At 41.5% G+C, this 22,494-nt stretch overlaps 1 protein-coding gene across 2 annotated transcripts in view; it reads left to right on the top strand.

The window, feature by feature from the left end:
• Positions 1–20,020, top strand: part of LOC132819483 (uncharacterized protein C6orf118-like) — a 63,197-nt gene extending 43,177 nt beyond the window's left edge. For both annotated transcript variants that reach the window (XM_060831015.1, XM_060831016.1), the window contains exons 7-10: positions 2,459–2,649; positions 9,235–9,288; positions 19,076–19,137; positions 19,839–20,020. In XM_060831015.1, coding sequence (XP_060686998.1) covers positions 2,459–2,649; positions 9,235–9,288; positions 19,076–19,137; positions 19,839–19,932 — 401 coding nt within the window. In that variant the 3' untranslated portion in view covers positions 19,933–20,020. The remainder of the gene's footprint in view (positions 1–2,458; positions 2,650–9,234; positions 9,289–19,075; positions 19,138–19,838) is intronic.
• Positions 20,021–22,494: the final 2,474 nt, after the last annotated feature.

Genomic DNA, 22,494 nt, shown 5'->3' with positions numbered 1-22,494 from the left:
AGTATTGAGAGCATGAGTGCTGCCATCCCATTATAGAACACCAGTATTGCACTCCGTGGAGCCAATCTTAGTAATGTATTAGAGGACAGATTGCTACACTGTTGTGACAACCTGCCTCAGTTCAGTGTTGAGTCCTGCATCCAGAATGGCAATAAATGTTGGGTAGTTTCTGTCTCTGCTGCAGTGAAACAGTGAAAACAATGCTCAGATGCTAAATCATGGCAGGGTGCACAACGGCTGTCCTGGACCTGGCCATCACTTTCACAATGGAAAGTATGGACCCCTAGCTGTTTGTGATCAATGTGTCATTGTTGAAGCCAGATTCCTCCGAGCTCTTTGAAATAGCTAAGGACTGCTCAGCAGATTTGTCAATGTACCAAACATCTCGTTGTAAGTAGGCAAAAGTGAGTACTGCAGATGCTGGAGATTAGAGTTGAGAGTGTGGTGCTGGAAAAGCGCAGCAAGTCAGGCAGTGTTCGAGGAGCCGGAAAATTGACGTTTGGGCAAAAGTCCTTCATTAGGAATCCTGATGAAAGGCTTTTGCCTAAAACATCGATTTTCCTGCTCCTCAGATGCTGCCTGACCTGTTCTGCTTTTCCAGCACCACACTCTCAATCTCATTGCAAATGCTCTGCAACATTCTCCTGTAGGTAACCTCATTGAATTTTGAGTCCCTGTAGCAGAACTCAACTGTGACCTCATCCTATGGCAAAGTAAACAAGATGTCCTACCCCTCTAGCCTGGCTACAGCTCAGTCATACTCCATATATCATACCTCACCATGAGTAGATCAGGATACTATATTCTGTCAAAGGTGTACACAGTGCCAGTATCTGAACTGGCATCTGTGAATCTCTGATCAAGTGACAGTATTTCTTTGACAGTAATGTAGCATATATCTCACTGTTCAGGAGGCTGCAGTGACTGATCAGGCAGTAGCTCTGGAGTACCTGAAAACAGAAAATCAGACATTGGGATGTTGCATGAATGGAGGTGAATGGGATGAAAAGTAAGAAGCTCATGATCACACCGTCTGCAGATTGTACTTCATGTCAGGGTGAGGTGGAGGGATAAAGTAGGGACATAGATCGTTGTGAATGTTGTGGACAACCATATGCTTTGAGAGAGGAAAAAATGACATTGAATATGTTGCAAAAGCCTATCCCAACTGAATGGCGAGATGTTTGTGAAACCTGTAAGGAGAGAATGAGAGAAGCTAGCATCGTTGGTGGGTACGTGATGGTGACATGGGCATCTGAATGTTTGGTGTGAATCAGCCGTGATCTCACTGATTGAAAGAATAGGTTTTGGAGTATCAGAGACTGAGCGGTGATTTTATCAAAGTTTATAAACTCGTAAGGGGCGTGGATAGGGTGAATAGCCACGTTTTTTTTCCCTTGTATGTAGGAGTCCAAAACTGGGTTTAAGGTGAGAGGGGCAAGATTTGAAAAGGACCAGAGTGGTAATTTTTTTCACATAAAGTGTAGTTTTCTTCAGCACTGAATACTGACCAGAAAAAGGTTAATTTTTTTGCTCCGAAGTAGACTAATATGTTTACTCTGCCTGCATTAATGCAACTGTTTAAACCTCTTATCTATTAACTCCAAAGGGTCTGCTTAGTAATTAGCTGAAGACATTTTAAAATCCAAGTTCCAAAAATAATAATACACCTTTCATCACACTTGGTATACAGTTCCATGTAAAGTCTATGCTAATACTGTAGGAAATACTTGTGTTCGCAGTCACTGCGCAACTAAGAGATAATTCAGACTCTTCAGCCCCTTCTAATAGATCGCATATCATCTGTACCTTAACTCCATTTACCCAACTTAGCTGATTAGTTTCCCTTCCCTAATAAAAATTTATCAATCTCATTCTTGAAAATGGAATTTGACCCAGCATTCACAGGGGTGTGGACCAGATTTCTATTATCCTTTGTGTGGAAAAAATGATTCTAGATTTCAACCCTGATTGACCTGACTCTAATTTTAAGGTTATGTACCTTTGTTCTATATTCTCCCATCAGAGGAAATAGTTTATTTATGTCCATTTGAGTCATTAATATTCAAAATTATAGATATTAATTTAACCTAAGGTTGGTGCTCGGTTTTGTTTATCTGAAAAGCTGTCCTAATGAGAAAAGTGACCAAAGTACCAATACTGTTCTGTTTATTGAAGAAGACATTAAAGTGAGGCCATAGCAGACTCCATGACATAATTTTGAAGAAAAATGGGAACATTTTTCCTTGTGTACTAGTTAATATTTATCCAGTGACTGATACGTAATTGAATCTGGCAGTTATCCATTGTTATTTTGGGACCTCGCTATGCGAAAAGTGGCTACTGTGTTTCTCTGTATTTCCTAAAATTTATTTCCTAAAAAGTATTTCACGATGTCCCAAGGTCGTGAAAGGTGCTATATAAATGCAAGTCTCTGTTTATTTCTTTTAAATTGTAGAAGAGCAGTCTGATTTGAAGGACATGAAAACTAGAAAACAGCTGCCACTTGGCATGGAACAGATGTTGTCACTGAGAGACCATATTTTTAAAACAACAGCAATGATTCAAGAGCTGGAGAATGAGCTGAAGCATTCTATGGTACCCTCTATAATCACTGATGGTCTGCAGAGTTCTTTCAAGGATACTCTGGTACTTATGATTGTTATTTTTTTAGTTGTTGTAAGGTTGCCATCTATGAATACTTTGATATATTCGAGGATTCATCACAAAAACTGTGTTGAGATAATGATCAGGAGAGACTGATCAGCTTGGGGTTCTTTTCTTTAGCAAAGAAAGAACTGAGGGGTGACCTGATGGAAAATCTTCAAAATTATGGATGAGTTTGACAGAATAGACATGGAGAAGATGATTCCATCTGTGGGGGAGTGCAAAGCCAAGAGCCATAAATATAAGATAGCCTTTAATGATTTCAGTTAGGAATTCAGGAAATCATTGAGGTTGACAAAAAGATCGAACACACATGCAGATATTAATATGGTTTTCACTGATGCATTTATGAGGAAAATGGATAATTAGGTGATGGGCAAAAGGTTTGGTGAAATGAACTCAGGTGGTGGAACTTTGTATAGAACAGACATACATGTTGGGGTGAATTGCCAATCTCTATGTTGTTAAGAACAATCCTGCAAATCTCTATAATCAATGACTATCAGGATGAGATAACTTTTTCAAAAAGCCTTTTTTTCTATCTCCAGTGTTTTTAGAACTAATTAACAAGTGTCCAAAAAAGAAAATATGCCATCATAAGTTTATTTTAATGAAAGAGGTGGACTTTTCTTAATTTCTTGATTTTCTAAAACATTTTAACTGTGTTCTTTCAGTGTAATGGTTGCAAATATAATTAGTTTTCACAAAACAATAGTTTTACAATTTAATTTACACAATATCTTTCTCTCTAATTTTTTTCTTATGTATGTCAGACAAGATCCAATTGGTAGTAATCTCCTCGGAGTCAAAAGGTTGTGCATTCCAAGTTCCAGTTCAGGACTTGAGTGCAATAATCTAGGCTGAACTACCAATCTAGTTCTGGGAGTACACTGCAGTGCTGAGGTGCTATCTTTTGAATAAGATTTTAAATTGAGGCCCTGTCTCGCCTCTTAGGTAAATGTAAAAAAAAATCCCATGGCATTATTTTGAAGGAGAAATAGACAGGCAAGAGGCTGGAAGAACACAGCAAGCCAGGCAGCATCAGGGAGTAGAGAAGTCGACATTTCAGGTGTAACCCTTCTTCAGGATCCTTTGTTTGTCTCTAATTATTTTGAAGAAGAGCAGGAGAATTATCTTTTGTATTCTGGCTCATGTTTATCCTTCAAGAAGATGACCTGGATGTTATTGTGTTCCAAAATGTGGGAAGATGCTGTGCGCTCATTTGGTTGCTGGATTTCTTGAATTGAAACAAGGACTGTACTTTAAAAGTACTTGATTGGCTGTTATGATTGATGTTGAAACAGTGTGCTGCTGCTATAATAGAGTTATTGAAGCAGATCCTTCGAGCTAACCAGTCTATGCCGACCACAATCCCAAACTAAACTAGTCCATCTGTCTACACTTGGCCCATATCCCTCCAAACATTTCTTATTCATGTACTTATCTAATTGGCTTTTAAATGTTGTAACTGTACCCACATCCACCACTTCATCTGGAAGTTCAGTCCACACAAAGCCACTCTCCGGGGAAAAAAAACTGCCCAAGTCCATTTAAGTCTTCCTCCTGGCACTTTAAAATATATGCCTCCAGCCTTGAAATCCCTCACCCTAGAGGAAAGACTCCTGGTGTTCACCTTATTTATACTCTTCATTATTTTTATATACCTTTTATAAGGTCATCCCTCAATCTCCTACACGCCAGTGAAAAAAGTGTCAGTCTGTCCAGCCTCTCCTTATAACCTAAACCCTCCATTCCTGGCAACATCCTGGCAAATCTCTTCTGAACCCTCTCCAGCTTAATAATATCCTTCCTGTGACAGGGAGACCAGAACTAGACACAGTACTAGGGGAAAATGAGTACTACTGATGCTGGAGATTAGCGTCAAGAGTGTGGTGCTGGAAAAGCACAGCAGGTCAGGCAGCATCCGAGGAGCAGGAAAATCGATGTTTCTGGCAAAAGCTCTTCCTCGGATGCTGCCTGACCTGCATTCCTTTTCCAGCACCACACTCTTGACTCTAGACACAATACTGCCAGTATTCCAAGGGCCATGACATAAAAATAAAATCATTTTCCCAGATGCAGAGGTGACAATTTAAATATTTATCTCAAGTTCTAAGTAAAAATATCTATGAGCCAAGTTTCTTTAACAAACAAAAAAATATTGGTTTATCTTACAACAGATTTCATTTAATGAAATACAAGACTGACAATCAATTATACTCTGAAATATGGAAGTATAAATGTCTATCCCTCTAAATAACCCAAAATTAACATACCTGCTGACCTACACCCTATAAATAATTTAAGAAGAACAGATTTCTCTGCAGCATTCGGCTTTCAGAAAAAAAATGTTAGCCAATTGGTTCTAGTCCATTAAGTGAACAAAGATCAGATTGGACTGTTAACACGGTCTTCTGGTCCAGCAGGCTGATACTCATAGATGAATTACTGAACATGTGCAACTTTCTCTGCAATTTTCATAGAAAATGCAACATTGAGAAATTCCTTCAGTCCCTTTTCTAGAATGTCAAATAGGTTTCAATCTGAATTCACAACAAGAATTGGTCACCCAAACTTCTCAGCTGTGGATGCAGAGCCACTAATTTCACAAACATTTCTGGCATTAGACCTGTGGTAAACCTGTGTGAATCTGAACTGTGAATGTTAGAAGAGGCTTACGTCATAGAAGTATCCCAGCTGATTCCTGCCCAAAGCTTGAAAACATTTCCTCTCCGAGAAGTGCCATCAACAAAAGATCATGAGCAGAAAGCCAAATTTATTCTTATTAACTATGATAATATTTTTTTCTCAACCACCTAACTGGAAGAGATGAAGGAATGCAGCACAGGCTTTGGCAAATCTGTGTTGAGGGAGGACATATCAGAGGGATCTAGTAGTGAGGCATTGTGGGTGGAGCTCAAGAATAGGAAGGGTGAAATTTTGGGAGTTTTCTATAGACCTCCCAACAGCCCACGGGAGACAGAGGAGCAGACATATAGTCAGATACTGGAAAGGTGTGAAAAAAGCAGGATAGTTGTGGTAGGTGACTTCAACTTACCTCTTATTAAGACCATAAGATATAGGAGTGGAAGTAAGGCCATTCGGCCCATCAAGTCCACTCTGCTATTCAATCATGGCTGATGGGCATTTCAACTCCACTTACCCGCACTATCCCCATAGCCCTTAATTTCTTGCAAGATCAAGAATTTATCAATCTCTGCCTTGAAGATGTTTAACATCCTGGCCTCTACTGTGCTCCGTGGCAATGAATTCCACAGTCCCACTACTCTCTGGTTGAAGAAATGTCTCCTCATTTCTGTTCTAAATTGACCCCCCTCTAATTCTAAGGCTGTGCCCACAGGTCCTAGTCTCCCTGTCAAACGGAAACAACTTCCCAGCATCCACCCTTTCTAAGTTATGCATTATCTTGTAAGTTTCTATTAGATCTCCCCTCAACCTCGAAACTCTAAGGAATATAATCCCAGGATCCTCAGCCATTCATCGTATGTTAGGTCTACCTTTCCAGGGATCATCCTGGTGAATCTCCGCTGGACATGCTGCAGTGCCAGTATGTCCTTCCTGAGGGGTGGAGTCCAAAATTGGACACAGTATTCCAAATGGGGCCTGACTAGAGCTTTATAAAATCTCAGAAGCACATCACTGCTTTTATGTTCCAACCCTCTTGAGATTAATGACAACATTACATTTGCTTTCCTAATCAAGGACTCAACCTGTAAGTCAACCTTTAGAGAATCCTGGACCAGCACTCCCAGTACCCTTTGTCCTGTGGCTTTAGGAATTTTCTCACCGTTTAGAAAATAGTCCAAGCTTGTACTCTTTTTTTTTCCAAAGTGCTAATTTGCTCATGATTGGGACTCCTTTAGAGCCAGGGGCTTGGATGGAGAGTAATTTATTAGATGGGTCCAGGAAAGCTTTTTGAGACAGTATGTTGACAATTCAACCAGAAAGGAAGCCAAACGAGACTTGGTATTAGGGAATAAGACAGGACAGGTGATCGATCGGTAGGAGAGCATGTTGGGTATAGTGACCATAACTCCATAGGATTTCGAGTACTAATGGACAAGGACAAAAGTGGCCCCCAGGTGAGGCTGCTTAATTGGGCAAGAGCCAATTGTGTCCATATTGGACAGGAACTGGAGAATGTGCTTTGAGAACAGTTATTTGAGGGCAAATCTACGTCTGGCATGTGGGAGGCTTTTAAAGACCAGTCGATTAAAGTGCAGGATATGCATGTCCCTGCAAAATGGAAGAATAGTAATGGCAGGATTCAGGAACCATGGATGACAAGGGAAATTGTAAGCTTAATCAAAAGGAAAAAGGAAGTAAACAATAAGTCTAGGCAGCTACAAACTGACAAAGCCATTGAGAGTTTAGAGAAATTAGGAAAGAATTTAAACACAGAATTAGGAAGGCTTAAAGGGACCATGAAATGTCTTTAGCAAACAGGATCAAGGAGAATTCCAAGGCTTTTTCGCACATGTTAGAAGAAAGAGGGTAGCAAGGGAAAGTGTAGGTCCACTCAAGGACCAAGGAGGGAAGTTATGTGCAGAGCTGCAGGAAGTGGGAGAGATCCTTAATGAGTACTTCTATCAGTATTCACCAAAGAGAAGGACATGACTGATGCTGAGACCAGGGATGAGTGTGTGAGTCCTCTAGACGATGTCAGTATATCGAAAGACGAAGTTTTGTGTATCCTAAATTGCAGTAAGGTAGGAAAGTCCTCTGGGCCAGATTGGATCTACCCCAGGTTACTGCGAGAGGCAAGGGAAGAAAAAGCTGGGGCATTCACAGATATTTTCACATCCCCTTGACGAGAGGCGAGGTTCCAGAGGACTGGAGATTAGCCAGTGGTTATTCCCTTGTTTAAGAAAGGAAGCAGGGATAATTTAGGAAATTACAGGCTGGTAAACCTGACCTCTGTAATGAGGATGTTCTTGGAGAAGATACTGAGGGACAAGCTACATGCACATTTGGAAGAAGATCAATTAGTCAGTGACAGGCAACATGGTTTTTCATAAGGAAGGTCATGTCTCATGAACGTGATTGAATGTTTTGAAGAGGTAACAAATATAATTGATGAGGGAAGGGTTTTAGATGTAGTTTATATGGGCTTTTGTCCCACACGGCAGATTGGTACAAAAACTAAGATCACATGGGATTCTGGGTGGGCTGGCTAAATGGATACAAAACTGGCTTGGTCATAGAAAACAGAGGGTAGCAGAGGACGGATCATTTTCAGAATGGAGACCGGTAATTGATGGTGTTCCACAGGGACCAGCCTTCAGTGCTCTGATGTTTGTAGTATATATAAATGATCTGGGGAAAATGTGAGTGGTCTGATTAGTAAGTTTGCAGATGACACGAAGATGGGTGGACTTGCTGGTAGTGCTGATGATTGTGAAAGGATACAACAGGATAACTTGGGCACAGAAATGGAAGATGGAGTTTAATCCAGACAAATGTGAGGTGATGCATTTTGGAGGATCAAATTTAAGTTGAATTAAACTGTAAATAACAGAACCCTTAGAAACATTAACATGCAGGTCCACAGTTCCTTTAAAGTGGCAACATAGGTGGCCAAGGTGATTAAGAAGGCGTGTGTCATGCTTGCCTTCATTGGCCAGGGCACAGAGTACAAACCACATTACAGCTATATAAAACCCTTGTTAGGCCACATTTGGAGTATTGTATGCAGTTTTGGTTACCACACTACCATAAGGACATGGAAGCTTTGGGGAGAGTGCAGAGAGGTTCACCAGGATGTTGCCTGGTCTCGATGGCATTGGCTATGAGGAAAGGTTATAAAGACTGGGATTGTTTTCACCGGAAAGATGGTGGCTGAGAGAAGACCTGAGAGAGGTCTACAAAATTACGAGAGGCATTGATAGGGTGGATAGTTTAAGGGAGACCTGCGAGGGAAGTTTTTAACACAGTGGTCGGAATCTGGAGTGCACTACCAGAAGAGGTAGTGGAAGCAGATATGTTGGCGACATTTAAGAGGCATCTGGATGGTTACATGAATGGGGGGGTGGGGGTAGGAAATAGAGGGATTTGGACCAAATAAGGGCAGTTTTTTCAGTTAGTTAGCACCTGATGATTGGCACAGGCTTGAAGGCTCAAAAGGCCTTGTTCTGTGCTGTATTTCTCTTTTGTTCTTAAATTCCAGACTTCATTATTATAATGATACGAGCTCAGTAAATTGCATATTCTGCAAATATGTTGTGTGGGCATAAGGCAAATTTAATCTCTGCTCCCAATGCAGTTTTATTTGTGTGTTTTTCTTGATGGTTGATTAGTCTATTAGCACTTTCCCTCCCACTTTCTCTGTTTCATTTCTAATTGTGTACTTTGAAAAAAATACAACTAGTCATTCTCAACTGCATCCCACTTACTAGAATATGAACTACAGGACAAGTTATTGGAGGAACCCTTGTTTGACAGAACTCTCCAAAGTTTAATTCTGATGCCTCTTGTTAAATTTGCAATGTTGTATTGCTAAGAGTTAAGAGTTATTGTATTGTAGATAACATTCTAATCTATCAACAGGGTGAAATTGCATACTTTCAGAAATTCAATGACTTTCTTCGCAGCAAAATAAAAGTAAGTACACTAATGTTGTCAGTTTTGCTTAACTCACTGCTGTATTTCTCAATAATTTCCTGATTCCTTGAATGTTCTGAGTTCAGTTTAATTTTCCTGGCAAACATTGACAATCGCCCTGAAAGAATGGCAGATGTAGTGAATTAAGTAAGTACCATGCACTTCTGTGTCTTGTGCCCAAATTCAACAGATCATCTATTCCTGCTATTGGCCACAGATGTTCTGTGTCAAAAGTTTGTGTTATCTCAGCCTGGCTCCCAAAGGGAACAATCTCAACACAAACCTAGGCAACAGCTATTGAATTATCAATTGCACTTCAACAATGCTGAGCATGTACACTTAAGGTGACTTTCAGAAATTCCAAAGTGCTTTGTAAAGTTAGAAGAATATTGGAGAGCGAGTAGTGGAGAAAAAAGGCTGTTGTACTTATGATGGTCACTGATCACATTTCATCTGGTGATCTCCACCCACCATTGTTTTCAAGTCCAACCCCACTCAGACCACTTCTACCTCCTTCCCAAAATCTACAAAGAGGATTGTCTGGGCAGACCTATTGCTTCTGCTTGTTCCTGCCCCACAGAACCCATCTCTTCTATCTCAAATTGATTTTTTTCTCACGTGTCCAGTCCCTTCCTACCTACAACTGCAATTCCTGTGATGCTTTGTCAGTTTCAAAATTTCCAGTTTGAGTGTTCCAGCTGCCTCCTCTTCACTATGGACATCTAATCCCTTAATGGTCTCGGGGTTCTCTGCTTCCTCCTGGAAAAAAATCCTGAACCGACCCATCCACCACCATCCTCTTCTGCTTGGCTGAGCTCTTATTCACTTTGAACAACTTCTACTTGAACTCCTCTCGCTTTCTTCAGATCAAAGGAGCATGGGTGCCTGCATGGTTATGTCCACCTCTTTGTGGGGAAGAACATAGAACAATACAGCGCAGAACAGGCCCTTCGGCCCCTGATGTTGCACCAACCTGTGAACTATTCTCAGCTCGTGCCCTACACTATCCCACCATCATCCATAAACTTACCCAAGGATTGTTTAAATCTCCCTAATGTGGCAGAGTTGACTACATTAGCAGGTAGGGCATCCACGCACTTACCACTCTCTGCATAAAGAACCTTCCTCTGACATCTGTCTTAAATCTATCACCCTTCAATTTACACTTATGACCCCTCATACAAGCTGACGACATCATTCTAGGAAAAAGACTTTCACTGTCTACCCTGTCTAATCCTCTGATCATCTTGTATGGCTCTATCAATTTCCCTCTTAGCCTTCTCCTTTCCAATGAGAACAGACCCAAGTTTCTCAGCCTTTCCTCGTAAAACCTTCCCTCCAAACCAGGCCACATCCTGGTAAATCTCCTCTGCACCTTTTCCAGTGCTTCCACATCCTTCCCCAAATATGGCGACCTGAACTGTGCACAATATTCTAAGTGCGGCTGCACTAACGCTTTGTATAATTGCAGCATGATAATGCAGCTCCGGAACTCAATTCCTCTACCAATGAAACCTAACACACCGTATGCCTTCTTAACAGCACTATCAACCTGGGTAGCAATTTTCAAGGATCTATGTATATGGACTCCAAGATCCCTCTGCACATCCACACTACCAAGAATCTTTCCATTGACCCAGTACTCTGCCTGCCTGTTATTCTTCCCAAACTCACATTTAGCTGCATTGAACTCCATTTACCACCTCTCAACCCAATTCTGCAGTTTATCCAAGTACCCCTGCAATCTGTAACATTCTTCCAAACTGTCCACTACTCCACCAACTTTAGCGTCATCTGCAAATTTACTAATCCATCCACCTATGTCTGCGTCTAAGTCATTTATAAAAATGACAAACAGCAGTGGTCTCAAAACAGATCCTTGCAGCATACCACTGGTAACCGAACTCCAGGCTGAATATTTTTCATCAACCACCACTCGCTGCCTTCTTTCAGAAAGCCAGTTTCTAATCCAAACTGCTAAATCACTCTGAATTCCATGCCTCTGCATTTTCTCCAACAGCCCACCATGTGGAACCTTATCAAAGATTTTACTGAAGTCCATGTACACCATGTCAACTATCCTACCTTCATCTACATACTTGGTCACCTTTTCAAAAATCTCAGAGGTTTGTGAGACACGACCTGCCCTTGACGAAACCATGTTGACTATCTGAAATCAAATTGTTGCTTGCTCGATGATTATAAATCTTATTTCTTATCCTTTCCAAAATCTTTCCTATAACAGAAGTAAGACTCACTGGTCTATAATTACCTGGATCATCTCTACTGCCCTTCTTGAACAAGGGAAGAACATTTGCAATCCTCCAGTCCTCTGGTACTAAACCTGTAGACAATGACCACTCAAATATCAAAGCCAAAGGCTCTGTTATCTCTTCCCTAGCTTCCCAGAGAATCCTCGGATAAATCCCAGCCAGCCCAGGGAACTTGTCTACTTTCACTCCTTCTAGAATTGATAACACCTGTTCGTAACTAACCTCAATCCTTTCTAGTCTAATATCTCGTATCTCTTTGTTTTCTTCTCTACAATATTCTCCTTTTCCTGAGTGAAAACCAATGAGAAATGTTCGTTTAGCACCTCTCCGATCTCCACAGGGTCCACACTCAGCATCCCACTTCTGTCTTTGACTGGCCTTATTCCTACCCTAGTCATCATTTTATTCCTCACATGCCAATAGAAAGCTTTAGGGTTCTCATTTATTCTATTTGCTGAAGACTGATCGTGTCCTCTCTTTGCTCTTTGTAACTCTCTCTTTAAATCCTTCCTAGCTGATCTGTAACTCTCCATCACCTCATCTGAACCATCTTGCCTCATCAACACATAAGCCTCCTTCTTCTGCTTAACAAGAGATGCAATTTCTGTAGTAAACCATGGTTCCCTTACCTTATCACTTCCTCCCTACCTGACAAGGACATGCAAGGACACAAAATATATTTTCCTTAAACCAGCTCCACATTTCCATTGTCTGCATCCTTTGCATTTTGCTACCCCATTCTATGCATCTTAATTCTTGCCTAATCACGTTACAATTGCCCTTGCCTCATCGATAACTCTTGACCTGTGGCATGTACCTATCCCTTTCCATCGCTAAACTAAATTAACTGAATTATGGTCACTCTCTCCGAAGTGCTCACCGACAACTAAATCAAACACCTGGCCTGGTTCATTACCAAGCACCAGATCCAGTGTGGCCTCCCCCCTTGTCGGCCCTTCGACATACTGTGTCAGGAAACCCTCCTGTACACATTGGACAAAAATTGATCCATCCGATGTCCTAGAGTTATAGCATTTCCAGTCAGTGTTGGAGATGTTAAAGTCCCCCATAATAACCACCCTGTTCCTTTCATTCCTACACAGAATAATTTTGCCAATCCTCTCTTCCACTTCCCTGGAACACTGTGGAGGCTTATAAAAATTCCAAGCAGTGTGAACTCTCCTCTCCTGTTTCTAACCTCAGCCCACACTACCTCAGTAGACGAGTCCTCGTCAAAAGTTCTTTCAACCACCGTTATGCTATCCTTGACTAACAAAGCCACACCTTCCCCTCTTTTACTGCCTTGCCTATTCTCAATGAAAGATCTAAACTCTGGAGCCTGCAACATCCATTCCTCTTCCTGTTCTATCCATGTCTCCGAAATGGCCACAACATCGAAGTCCCAGATACCTAGCCATGCTGCAAGCTCACCTACCTTATTTTGGATACTTCTGGCATTGAAGTAGACACACTTCAAACCAGTTTGCTGTCTGCCAGCACTTTCCTGTGACCCTGAAATCCTGTCCCTGTCCTCCCTACTCTCATCCTCCTGTGCACTGCAACTACACCTCCAGTTCCCATCCCCCTGCTGAGATAGTTTAAACCCACCCAAATAACACCAGCAAATTTCCCACCCCTCTGGTTCGAGTGAAGACCATCCTGTTTATACAGGTCCCACCTTCCCGAGAATGAGCTCCAATTATCCAAGTACTTGAAGCCCTCCCTCCTGCACCATCCTTGCAGCCATGTATTCAGCTGATATCTCTCCCTATTCCTTGCCTTGCTATCACGTAGCACGGGTAACAAACCAGAGATAACAACTCTGTTTGTTCTGGCTCTCAGCTTCCACCCTAGATCCCTGAATTCCTGCCTTACATCCCTATCCCTCTTTCTACCTATGTCATTGGTACCTACATGGACCACGACTTGAGGCTGGTTACCCTCTCCCTTCAGGACACCAAAGATGGATCCGAGACATCACGGACATGGCACCTGGGAGGCAACACATCAACCATAAGTCTTGTTCATTCCCAACAAACCTCCTATCTGAGCCTCTAACTATTGAGTCCCCAATAACTAACACTCTCCTCCTTTCCCTCCTTCCCTTCTGTGCAACACGGACAAGCTCTGTGCCAGAGACCTGGGCCCCACTGCACACACCTGGTAAGTTGTCCCCCTCAACAATATCCAAAACGGTATACATATTTTTCAGGGGAATGACCACAGGAGATCTCTCCATTTACTGTTTTGTCTCCCTTCAAACAGTCACCCAGCTTTCTTCATGTCTAGGAATAACTACTTCTCTGTAACTCTTATCTATCTCCCTGCACTGCCATCCCTAGTAGTCCCCTTATCACAAAGTAAAAAAGAAGAGACGCATCGCTGATGTGTCCTTAATCTTTAAGATTAGAGGAAGTGGTTGGGTGGGAGGCCCTACTAAGGTAGGGTCTCGGGTTGAGAAAACACTGACTTCTATATTTGGCCGGAAATAAAAATAAGAAGTCCCTCCTTTCCCAGAAACCTCTGCTCTCTGACTTCAAATATAAAAGCTCAAATCAGCGACTCAGCGCTCCCGGCAGACCCCTGGTCCAAGCTCCTGCCCTTCGAGTTGCTGCTGCCACTGAAAAACAGAAATGGAGGGCTCCCGCAGTCGTAAGTTTTTAAAGGTTCAAATCAGTGACTAATCGCTCCTGGCAGGCCCCTGGTCCAAGCTCCCGCCCTTCGAGTTGCTGCTGCCGCTGAAAAACAGAAATGGTATGTGGAACATTCCTTGTTCCAGTCCTGTTTGGGCTCCACCATGACTGTTTCTCTGATACATCGAAGACATATTGGTGCAGCTTCCCTCTCTCAGCCTGGATTGGAAGCAAAATTGATAAACTTTTCCAATTTTCATCCTCTTCCACCTTTACCTCGTTCATCTCTGATGCCTCCCTTCCCTTCCTCAGCATCTCTGTTTATATTTCTGAGGATAGGCTGGCCACTGATGGCCATCACAAATCCACTGACTCCCACAGTTACCTTGATTATACATCATTATACCTTGCTTCCTGGAAAGACTGTTCCCATTTTCCCAGTTTCTTTGACTCGGTTCCATCTTTTCTAGTTTCGACAAAGGGAATGCTGATATGTTCAACTTTTTCAATTGAGGATTCCCCACCATCATGGTTGACAGGCCCTGAGCCATGTCTGACTCTTCTCCTTCACTTTGGCCTGCACCCTTTCTCTTCCCTCCTACAACATTAATAATGCCCCCCATCCTCACTTACTGCTCTCCCAACATCCGTATTCAAATCCAGAGGATCATTAGATGCCATTTCTACCACCTCCAAAGGAATGCCATTTTCAGACACACATTTCCCTCCCAATACCGTCCTTGTCAGCCTTCCTCAGGGACCATTCCCTTTGGGACACCTTGTTTCAGTCCTCCTCCACTCCTGACATCCGTCCATACTTCCATGGTACCTTTCCCTGCAATTGTAGAAGGTGAAACACCTGCTCGTTTACTTCTTCCATCCTTACTATCAAAGGCCCCAGATACACCTTCCATGTGAAACAGTTAGACTCAGAGTTCTGCAGCATGGAGATAGGCCATTCGGCCCAAATTGGGCCATGCTGACTAAAACATTAATGGTAACCCCATTTCCCTGCTCTTAGCCCATATCCTTCTAAACCTTTCCTAACTATGTATTTGTCCAGATGCCTTTTAAATGTTGTTAATGTATCCACCTCAACCACTTCCATTGGCAGCTCATTCCATATGTGTACCCACCCTCTGTGTTAAAAGTTGCCCCTCTGGTTCCTTTTTATTCTTCCCCCTCTAACCTTAAACTGATGCCCTCTAGTCCTTGATTCCCCAACCCTGGGAAAAAGATTGAGTGCATACGCCCTATCCGTGCCTCTTATGACCTTTATATTCTATAAGATTCAGTTCCTATGCTCTAAAGAAAATGGTCCTAACTTGAACAACCTCTTCCTATAACTCAGTCCCTGAGTCCTGGCAACATCCTTGTAAATTTCTTCTACACTCTTTCCAGTTTTAATAAAATCCTTTCTATAGCAAGATGACCAAAACTGAACACAATACTCTAAGTGTGGTCTCACCAATGTTCTGTACAAACTACAACATAATTTCCCAACTTCTATACTCACTGCCCTGACTGATGAAGGCCAGTGTGCCAAAAGCCGCCTTCACTGTCCTGTCTACCTGTGACTCACTTTCAGAGAACACTTTCAGTGAGCCTGAACACCAAGGTCCCTCTGTTCCACTACACAGCTTAAGGCTCTACCATTCACCATGATTTGACTTTCCACAATGCAAAACCTCACACTTACATTAAACTCCATTTGTCACTTCTTGGTCCACTTCCCCAGCTGTTCAAAGGTCCTGCTACAATTTCTGATAACCTTCCTCACTGTCCACGATACTGCTTATTTTAGTGTCATCTGCAAACTTACTAATCATGACTTGTACGTTCTCATCCAAATCACTGATATAGATTAATTAACAGCAGTGGGCCCTGCACCGAGGCACTCCATGAGTCATTGACCTCCCGTCCGAAAAGCACCCTTCCATTATTAACTTCTGCTTCCTACCATCAAGCCAAGTATGTATCCAATTTGCCAGCTCGCCTTGAATTCCATGCTATCTAATCTTCCAGAGCAGCAACCTTATCAAAGGACTTACTGAAATCCATATAGACTATGTCTACGGCCTGCCCTCATTAACCTTCCTGGTTACTTCATCAAAGAACTCTAACACATTTGTGTGGCATGATTTCCCATGCATATATCCCTATGCTGACTACTCCTAATCAAGTCCAGTTTTTCCAAATGTACGTCCATCTTGTCCTTCGGAATCTTCTCCAGTAACTTACTTATCACAGATGTTAGACTTACTGGTTGATAGTTTCTAGGTTTCTCTTTTCAGCCTTTCTTGCATAAGAGCACAACATTCGCAACTTCCAGACTTCCAGGACCTCACCCATGGTCAGGAATAGGAGATTTATCCACTTTCATGCATTCTAATACATCCAACACACCCTCTACTGTCATATAGACTGTCCCCAACATATCATCACTAACTTCCCCAAGTTCCCAAGTCTTTATGTCTTCCTCCACAGGAAACACAGAGGAGAAATATTCATTGAGGACCTCTCCCATCTCTGTTGTTTTCACACATATATGTCCACTTTGATCCTTGAGGGATCCTATTCTCTCTCTGGTTATATTCTTTTTACTTTATTATACTTAAATAATCTCCTTGGATTCACCCTAATCTTCTCATCCAAAGCAATGTTGTGCCCCCTTTTCACTTTCCTGATTTCCTTCTTCAGTAAACTCCTGTATCCCCTATGTGCCTCCAGGGATTCCCTTGATCGCAGCTGCCTGTACCTGACCCATGCCTCCTTTTTTTTCTGGTGACAGCCTCAGTATCTCTTGTTATCCAGGGTTCCCTATTTCTGCCAACCTTGCCCTTCACCCTCACAGGAACATATAGACCTTGAACTCTAGCTATCACACTTTTAAAGGCCTCCCACTTGCCGGACGTCCCACTGCCTGCAAACAAACTACTCCAATCAACCCTTCCATCAATATTCAGCTTGCCACAATTTAGAACCTGAATCTGTGGACTTGTTTTGTATCTCTCTGTAACTATTTTATAATTAACAGAACTATGGTCACTGGTCTGACAGTGCTCCCCCACTGTCACCTCAGTCATCTCGCCTGCCCTATTTCCCAAGAGTAGGTCAAGTTTTACCCCTTCCCAAATACGACCCTCTATATACTGCTTAAGGAACCTTTCCTGAACGCATAACAAATTCCACCCCATCTAAGCTCTTAACACTGTGGCAGTCCCAGTCTATGTTAGGAAAACTAAAATCCCCTACTCTGACAACTCCTGCAAATCTCCCTAATCTCATTGCGTATTTGTTCCTCTAATACCCGTTGACTATTTGAAGGCCTATAGTACAAGCCTAATAACATTACTACCCCCTTCATATTTCTTAACTCCACTCACAAAGCCTCTCTAGATGAATCCTCAGTTATTTCCTCTTAGTGATACTCCCCTTAATCAAAAATACAACTCCCTTCCCCTCTTTCCTCCATCTCTGTCCTGCCTAAAGCACTTGTACCCAGGCACATTAAGCTGCCAGTCCTGTCCCTCCCTTCGCAAAGTTACTTTCATGGCTATAATATTCCAGTCCCACATACCTAACCATGCCGTGTGTTCATCAGCCTTGCCTGTCAGCTCTCTTGCATTGAAATAGATATGATTTAATCCAACAGGCATTTCTCGCTTCCTGTTGTGTTCCAGCCTGACCTGTCTCTTAAACTTGCTATTTCTGATTACTATATAGCCGTTCAGCCTCACACTTGTGTCCTTGATATTGAGGATCCCACCCCCCATTGCCAATGTAGTTTAAACCTTCCCTTGTAGCACTGGCAAATCTGCCCACTGGGATATTGGTCCCCCTCTGGTTCAGCTGCAACCTTCCCTCTTGAACAGGTCACCTCTGCCCCCAGGAAAGATCCCAATGATCTAAGAATGTGAATCCCTGCCCCCTGCACCAATTGTTTAACCATACATTCATCTGCCTTATCCACTTGTTCTTAGCCTCTCCAGCACATGGCACCAGAAGTAATCCACGATTTCCACCATTGAGGTCCTCGTTTTTAACTTTTCACCTAGCTCTCTATAATCATTCCACAGGACCTCATTCCTATTTCTACCTATGCCATTTGTGCTAACATGCATAATGACCTTTGGTTGCTCACCCTCCTCCTTGAGAATGTTCTGCAGTCACTCTGAGACATTCTGGACCCTGGCACCTGGGAGGCACTACTTGATATCAGGCCCACAACACTCTGTTTTTCAGTGCAGATGACTGCTTCCAGGGGCTACTATAGGCATCAAGTGATGCCTCCCCCTCTCAGTCGCCCTGTGCTTTACCTGCAATTCACTCAATCTTATCTACTGCATTCACTGCTCACAATTTGGTCTCCTCTATATTTGGAAGATGAAACGCAGACTGGATAACCACTGGCACCCAACACTGTCACCCTGTGCATGAAAAATGACATCCCAGCTCCTTTTTAAATCTTTCCCATCTCACTTTAAACCTTTGCCCTCTGGTTTTGAACTCCCTCACCCTAGGGAAAGGACCTTGTCTATTCACTCAATCCATGGCCCTCATGATTTTATAAATCTCTAAAAGGTCAACCCTCAGCCTCCGATGTATAAAGTGAAAAGTTGAGGCCCCAACACTGACCTTTAGTCACCAGCTTCCATGCTAAGAAGGACCCTTTTATCCCCACTCTCTGCCTTCTGCCATAGAGACATAGAGATGTACAGCATGGAAACAGACCCTTCGGTCCAACTCGTCCATGCCGACCAGATATCCTAACCAATCTAGTCCTATCTGCCATAAGACGTTTATGTAATGTACTTTTTAATTTAAAGTGTTTATTCATCATAAAAAAAAAATTGATGACATTTACTATATTTGTTTCAGGCTCTTGAAAATTATATAGAAAGAACTCTTATTAGTTATAAAATGACAAAAGAAAATAGAGCGTGAGTACCTACATCTTATTACATTTTTCTCATGGTTGTACATTGACATTAACACTGCAATTTTTACTATCACTTAATTTAATAGTCATAGAACTAGCTTTAATTGTAGATGATTTAAAAAAAATTTTATATGGAATAAGTGTGTTAATGTGATTCCATAACTGTACTCGATTATGTTAATAGTTATAAATGTGAATTAAGCCTTTTATCACAAGCCACTATAATTGGAATTTCAATGTCAATTCCGAACTACTCACTGTACAGCGACCAGTGTCAGTTATCAGTTTTCAGTCAGAAAGAAAGATTTTAACAATAATCATGGCCCTTGACAATAAACTTTATAATCGCTTCGTTTCAGCAAGCATATTTGAATGTATATGGCCAGCGTGTTCTAAAAATGTCTTCATTTTATTCAAACTCAAATTTATAATTAGCTGTGCTTGAATGAATTGAGATGGAGGCAGTGTTCACAACCCCTTATTTACATGCATGTCTCTTCTGTGATATTGGTCTCACCAATTGCTGTGAAAATAATACAGGACTGTTTCTAAAAAAAAACTTCTCAAATGCTTCAAGGCCTTGAAGATGTAGCGAATACTAACATCATTTTAATGTTAATAAAAACAAGCTGAAAATTTATTAGAGTAGGAGTTTATGTTGGTTCTACTTCTTTTCTAATCCAGGCATTCCTGTCTTTCCAGGAACTTCTGGTATATGCTCAAAGACATTGTGGATCCTGCTGAAATTAGAAAAGCCAATATCTCTGAGGAATGGGTCTGTCAGCTTGCTAATTAAAGTGAGCCTCCTAATATAGGAATTCTCACAAACATCTGTTCATTCAAATGTGTGTACAGTGAGAGTCCTAAATTTAGAGCAAAATCATTTTGGCAGAAATTTTTTAAAAATTTGAGGGAGAATGTACTGTTCTTCACCTGACTTTAAAATGAGATCTTCTATCAAATGTATAGTTCTGAGAGCTTTTCCCAATAATAATCGCTACCAGCATTTATGTAGCATTTCTTTATGTAGCCGAATATGCTGAAGCATTTCGCAGAACCATTTTAAAACAAAATTTGATATCAGTTTGCATCATGACATATTAAGACAATTAATCAAAAGTTTGGTCAAAAAGGTAGAGGTGTGTGTTAAAGGATAAGATAGTGGAGTGGTTTAACTTGGGAATTCCAGAACTTAGAGCTTGGATACCGGAGTGAACAACTAATGATGGAAGCCAAGAATGTGTAAGATACTAGGAAGAAAATGTGTATTTCTGCAACATCTTTTACAACTAAAGATGCAGCAAAGTCCTATTGAAAGAAGAGGTAATTGAGAAAGTGCTTGAGTTATAAATAATGCAGAAGAGGTATTAGAAAGGATTGCTTAGCGAAGAGCTGATAATTTCACAAGTGGGAGGGGTGCATCTGAGGATGCTGAGGCAAGTAAGGATGGAAATTACAAAGATGCATTCCTTGATCGTTATATCCTTGGGAGAGGAAGTGAACTAGAGGAAATGTCACCAGGCCAGTAATCTAGAGGCTCAGATTAGACTTCTGAGGGCAAAGGTTCAAATTTCACCATGGATAGTTCGAACATTTTAAGTTCATCTAATAAAATCTGAAATTTTAAAAAATGCAGTTTCAGTAATGATTACTCAGTAATGTTAACTATTATCATTGTCAAAAAAAAAGTTGGTTTACTTATGTCTTTTAGGGATGGAAATCTGCTGTCCTTACCTGGTCTGACCTACATATGACTTCATATTGAGGAAACTTGTGCTGTTATCATTTTGTATGGCACCATCACGGTGCTAAATGGGGTAGATTTTGAACAAATCTATTAAATTAAATCTGGGTATCCATGGGATCATTTGAGCCATCAGCAGCAGCAGAATTATTCCAGAACAGCTGTAATGGTGACATATACCTGTTCATGTGCAAAATTGTTCAGGTATGTCTTGTGAGCAAAAATCAGGACAAATCCAATCCAACCACTGACCATCTTACAATCTACTCTCGATTATCATAAAAGTGATTAAAAAGTGTAATTGCTGATGCCATCAAGTGGCACTTACGTAGAATTTAGCTGCTTGCTACAGCTCAATTTAGGTTTTGCCAAGGCCACTCAACGACTGAACTTGTTATTGCCTTGGTTCAAACATGGATTATAGAGTTGAATTTGTGAGGTGAGATAAGAATGGCTGCCCTTGACATCAAGGTAACATTTGACCATGTGCGGCATCAAGAACCCCTAATAAAACTGGAGTCGATGGAATTTGGGAAAAGTGTAAATTGGTTGAAGTCATACTGAGCACAAGAGAAGAATATTGTGGTTTTTGAAGTCAATTAACTCCGTTCCAGGACATTTCTGCAGGCATTCAACATTCCAGGTCCAAACATGTTTTGCACCTGCTTCATCAATGACCATCCCTCCATCATAAAGTCAGAAATGGATCGCTCATTGCTGATTTTAGAATGTTTGACAACATTCATGACTCGTCAGCTACTGAAACAGTCTGTGTCCACATATAGCAAGAGCTGAATGATATTCAGGCTTGGTCTTAAAAGTGCAAGTTGTATTTGTGCCATGTTAGTGCCAGGCAATGACCACCCCCAACAGAGAGAATCTAATCATCACCATTTGACATTAAATGGCATTCCCATTTTTGAATATCAACATCTTGGGAATTACTGAAGTAAAAACAGGGACTGCAGATGCTGGAAACCAGAGTCTAGATTAGAGTGATGCTGGAAAAGCACAGCAGGTCAGGCAGCATCCGAGGAACAGGAAAAGATTGCCTGACCTGCTGTGCTTTTCCAGTACCATTCTAATCCAGATCTTGGGAGTTACAGTTTACCAGAATTGGACTGTATCAAACATATAAATATTGTGGTGACGAGTGAATTAGAGGTTGGGATTTCTGTGGTAATTAAATCACCTCTGACTCCCTATTGCCTGCCTACCACTTTCAAGCCAGAAATCAGAAGTGTGATGGATTTCTCTCCATTTATCTGGATGAGTGCAGCTCCATTCATACTCAAGAAGCTTAACACCACTCAGGACAAAGCATGCCAGTTGATTAACATGCCATACACAATAATTTACACTGTCCACAGTTGATGAGTAATTTGTACCATCTACAAGCTACAAGATGTACTATCTCAGCTCACTAAGGGCCTTTCATTAGCAAGTTTCAAATTTGGGACCACTGCCACTGGTTTTGGACCAGAACAAATCCCTCAAATTATATTCAGAAGATAGTATAGACCCTATTTAAAGGTAAGTGTAAGGTGTTGCTTTCCAGATGCAATTTGACAGGTCAAACTACCAGAATTGAAACAAAGCACACTTTATTCATAC

Source organism: Hemiscyllium ocellatum, chromosome 10 (assembly GCF_020745735.1).
Source record: "Hemiscyllium ocellatum isolate sHemOce1 chromosome 10, sHemOce1.pat.X.cur, whole genome shotgun sequence".
Taxonomy (NCBI): Eukaryota; Metazoa; Chordata; class Chondrichthyes; order Orectolobiformes; family Hemiscylliidae; genus Hemiscyllium; species Hemiscyllium ocellatum.
The sequence above is the reverse complement of the archived record's forward strand: the minus strand, read 5'-3'. Positions and strand labels throughout refer to the sequence as shown.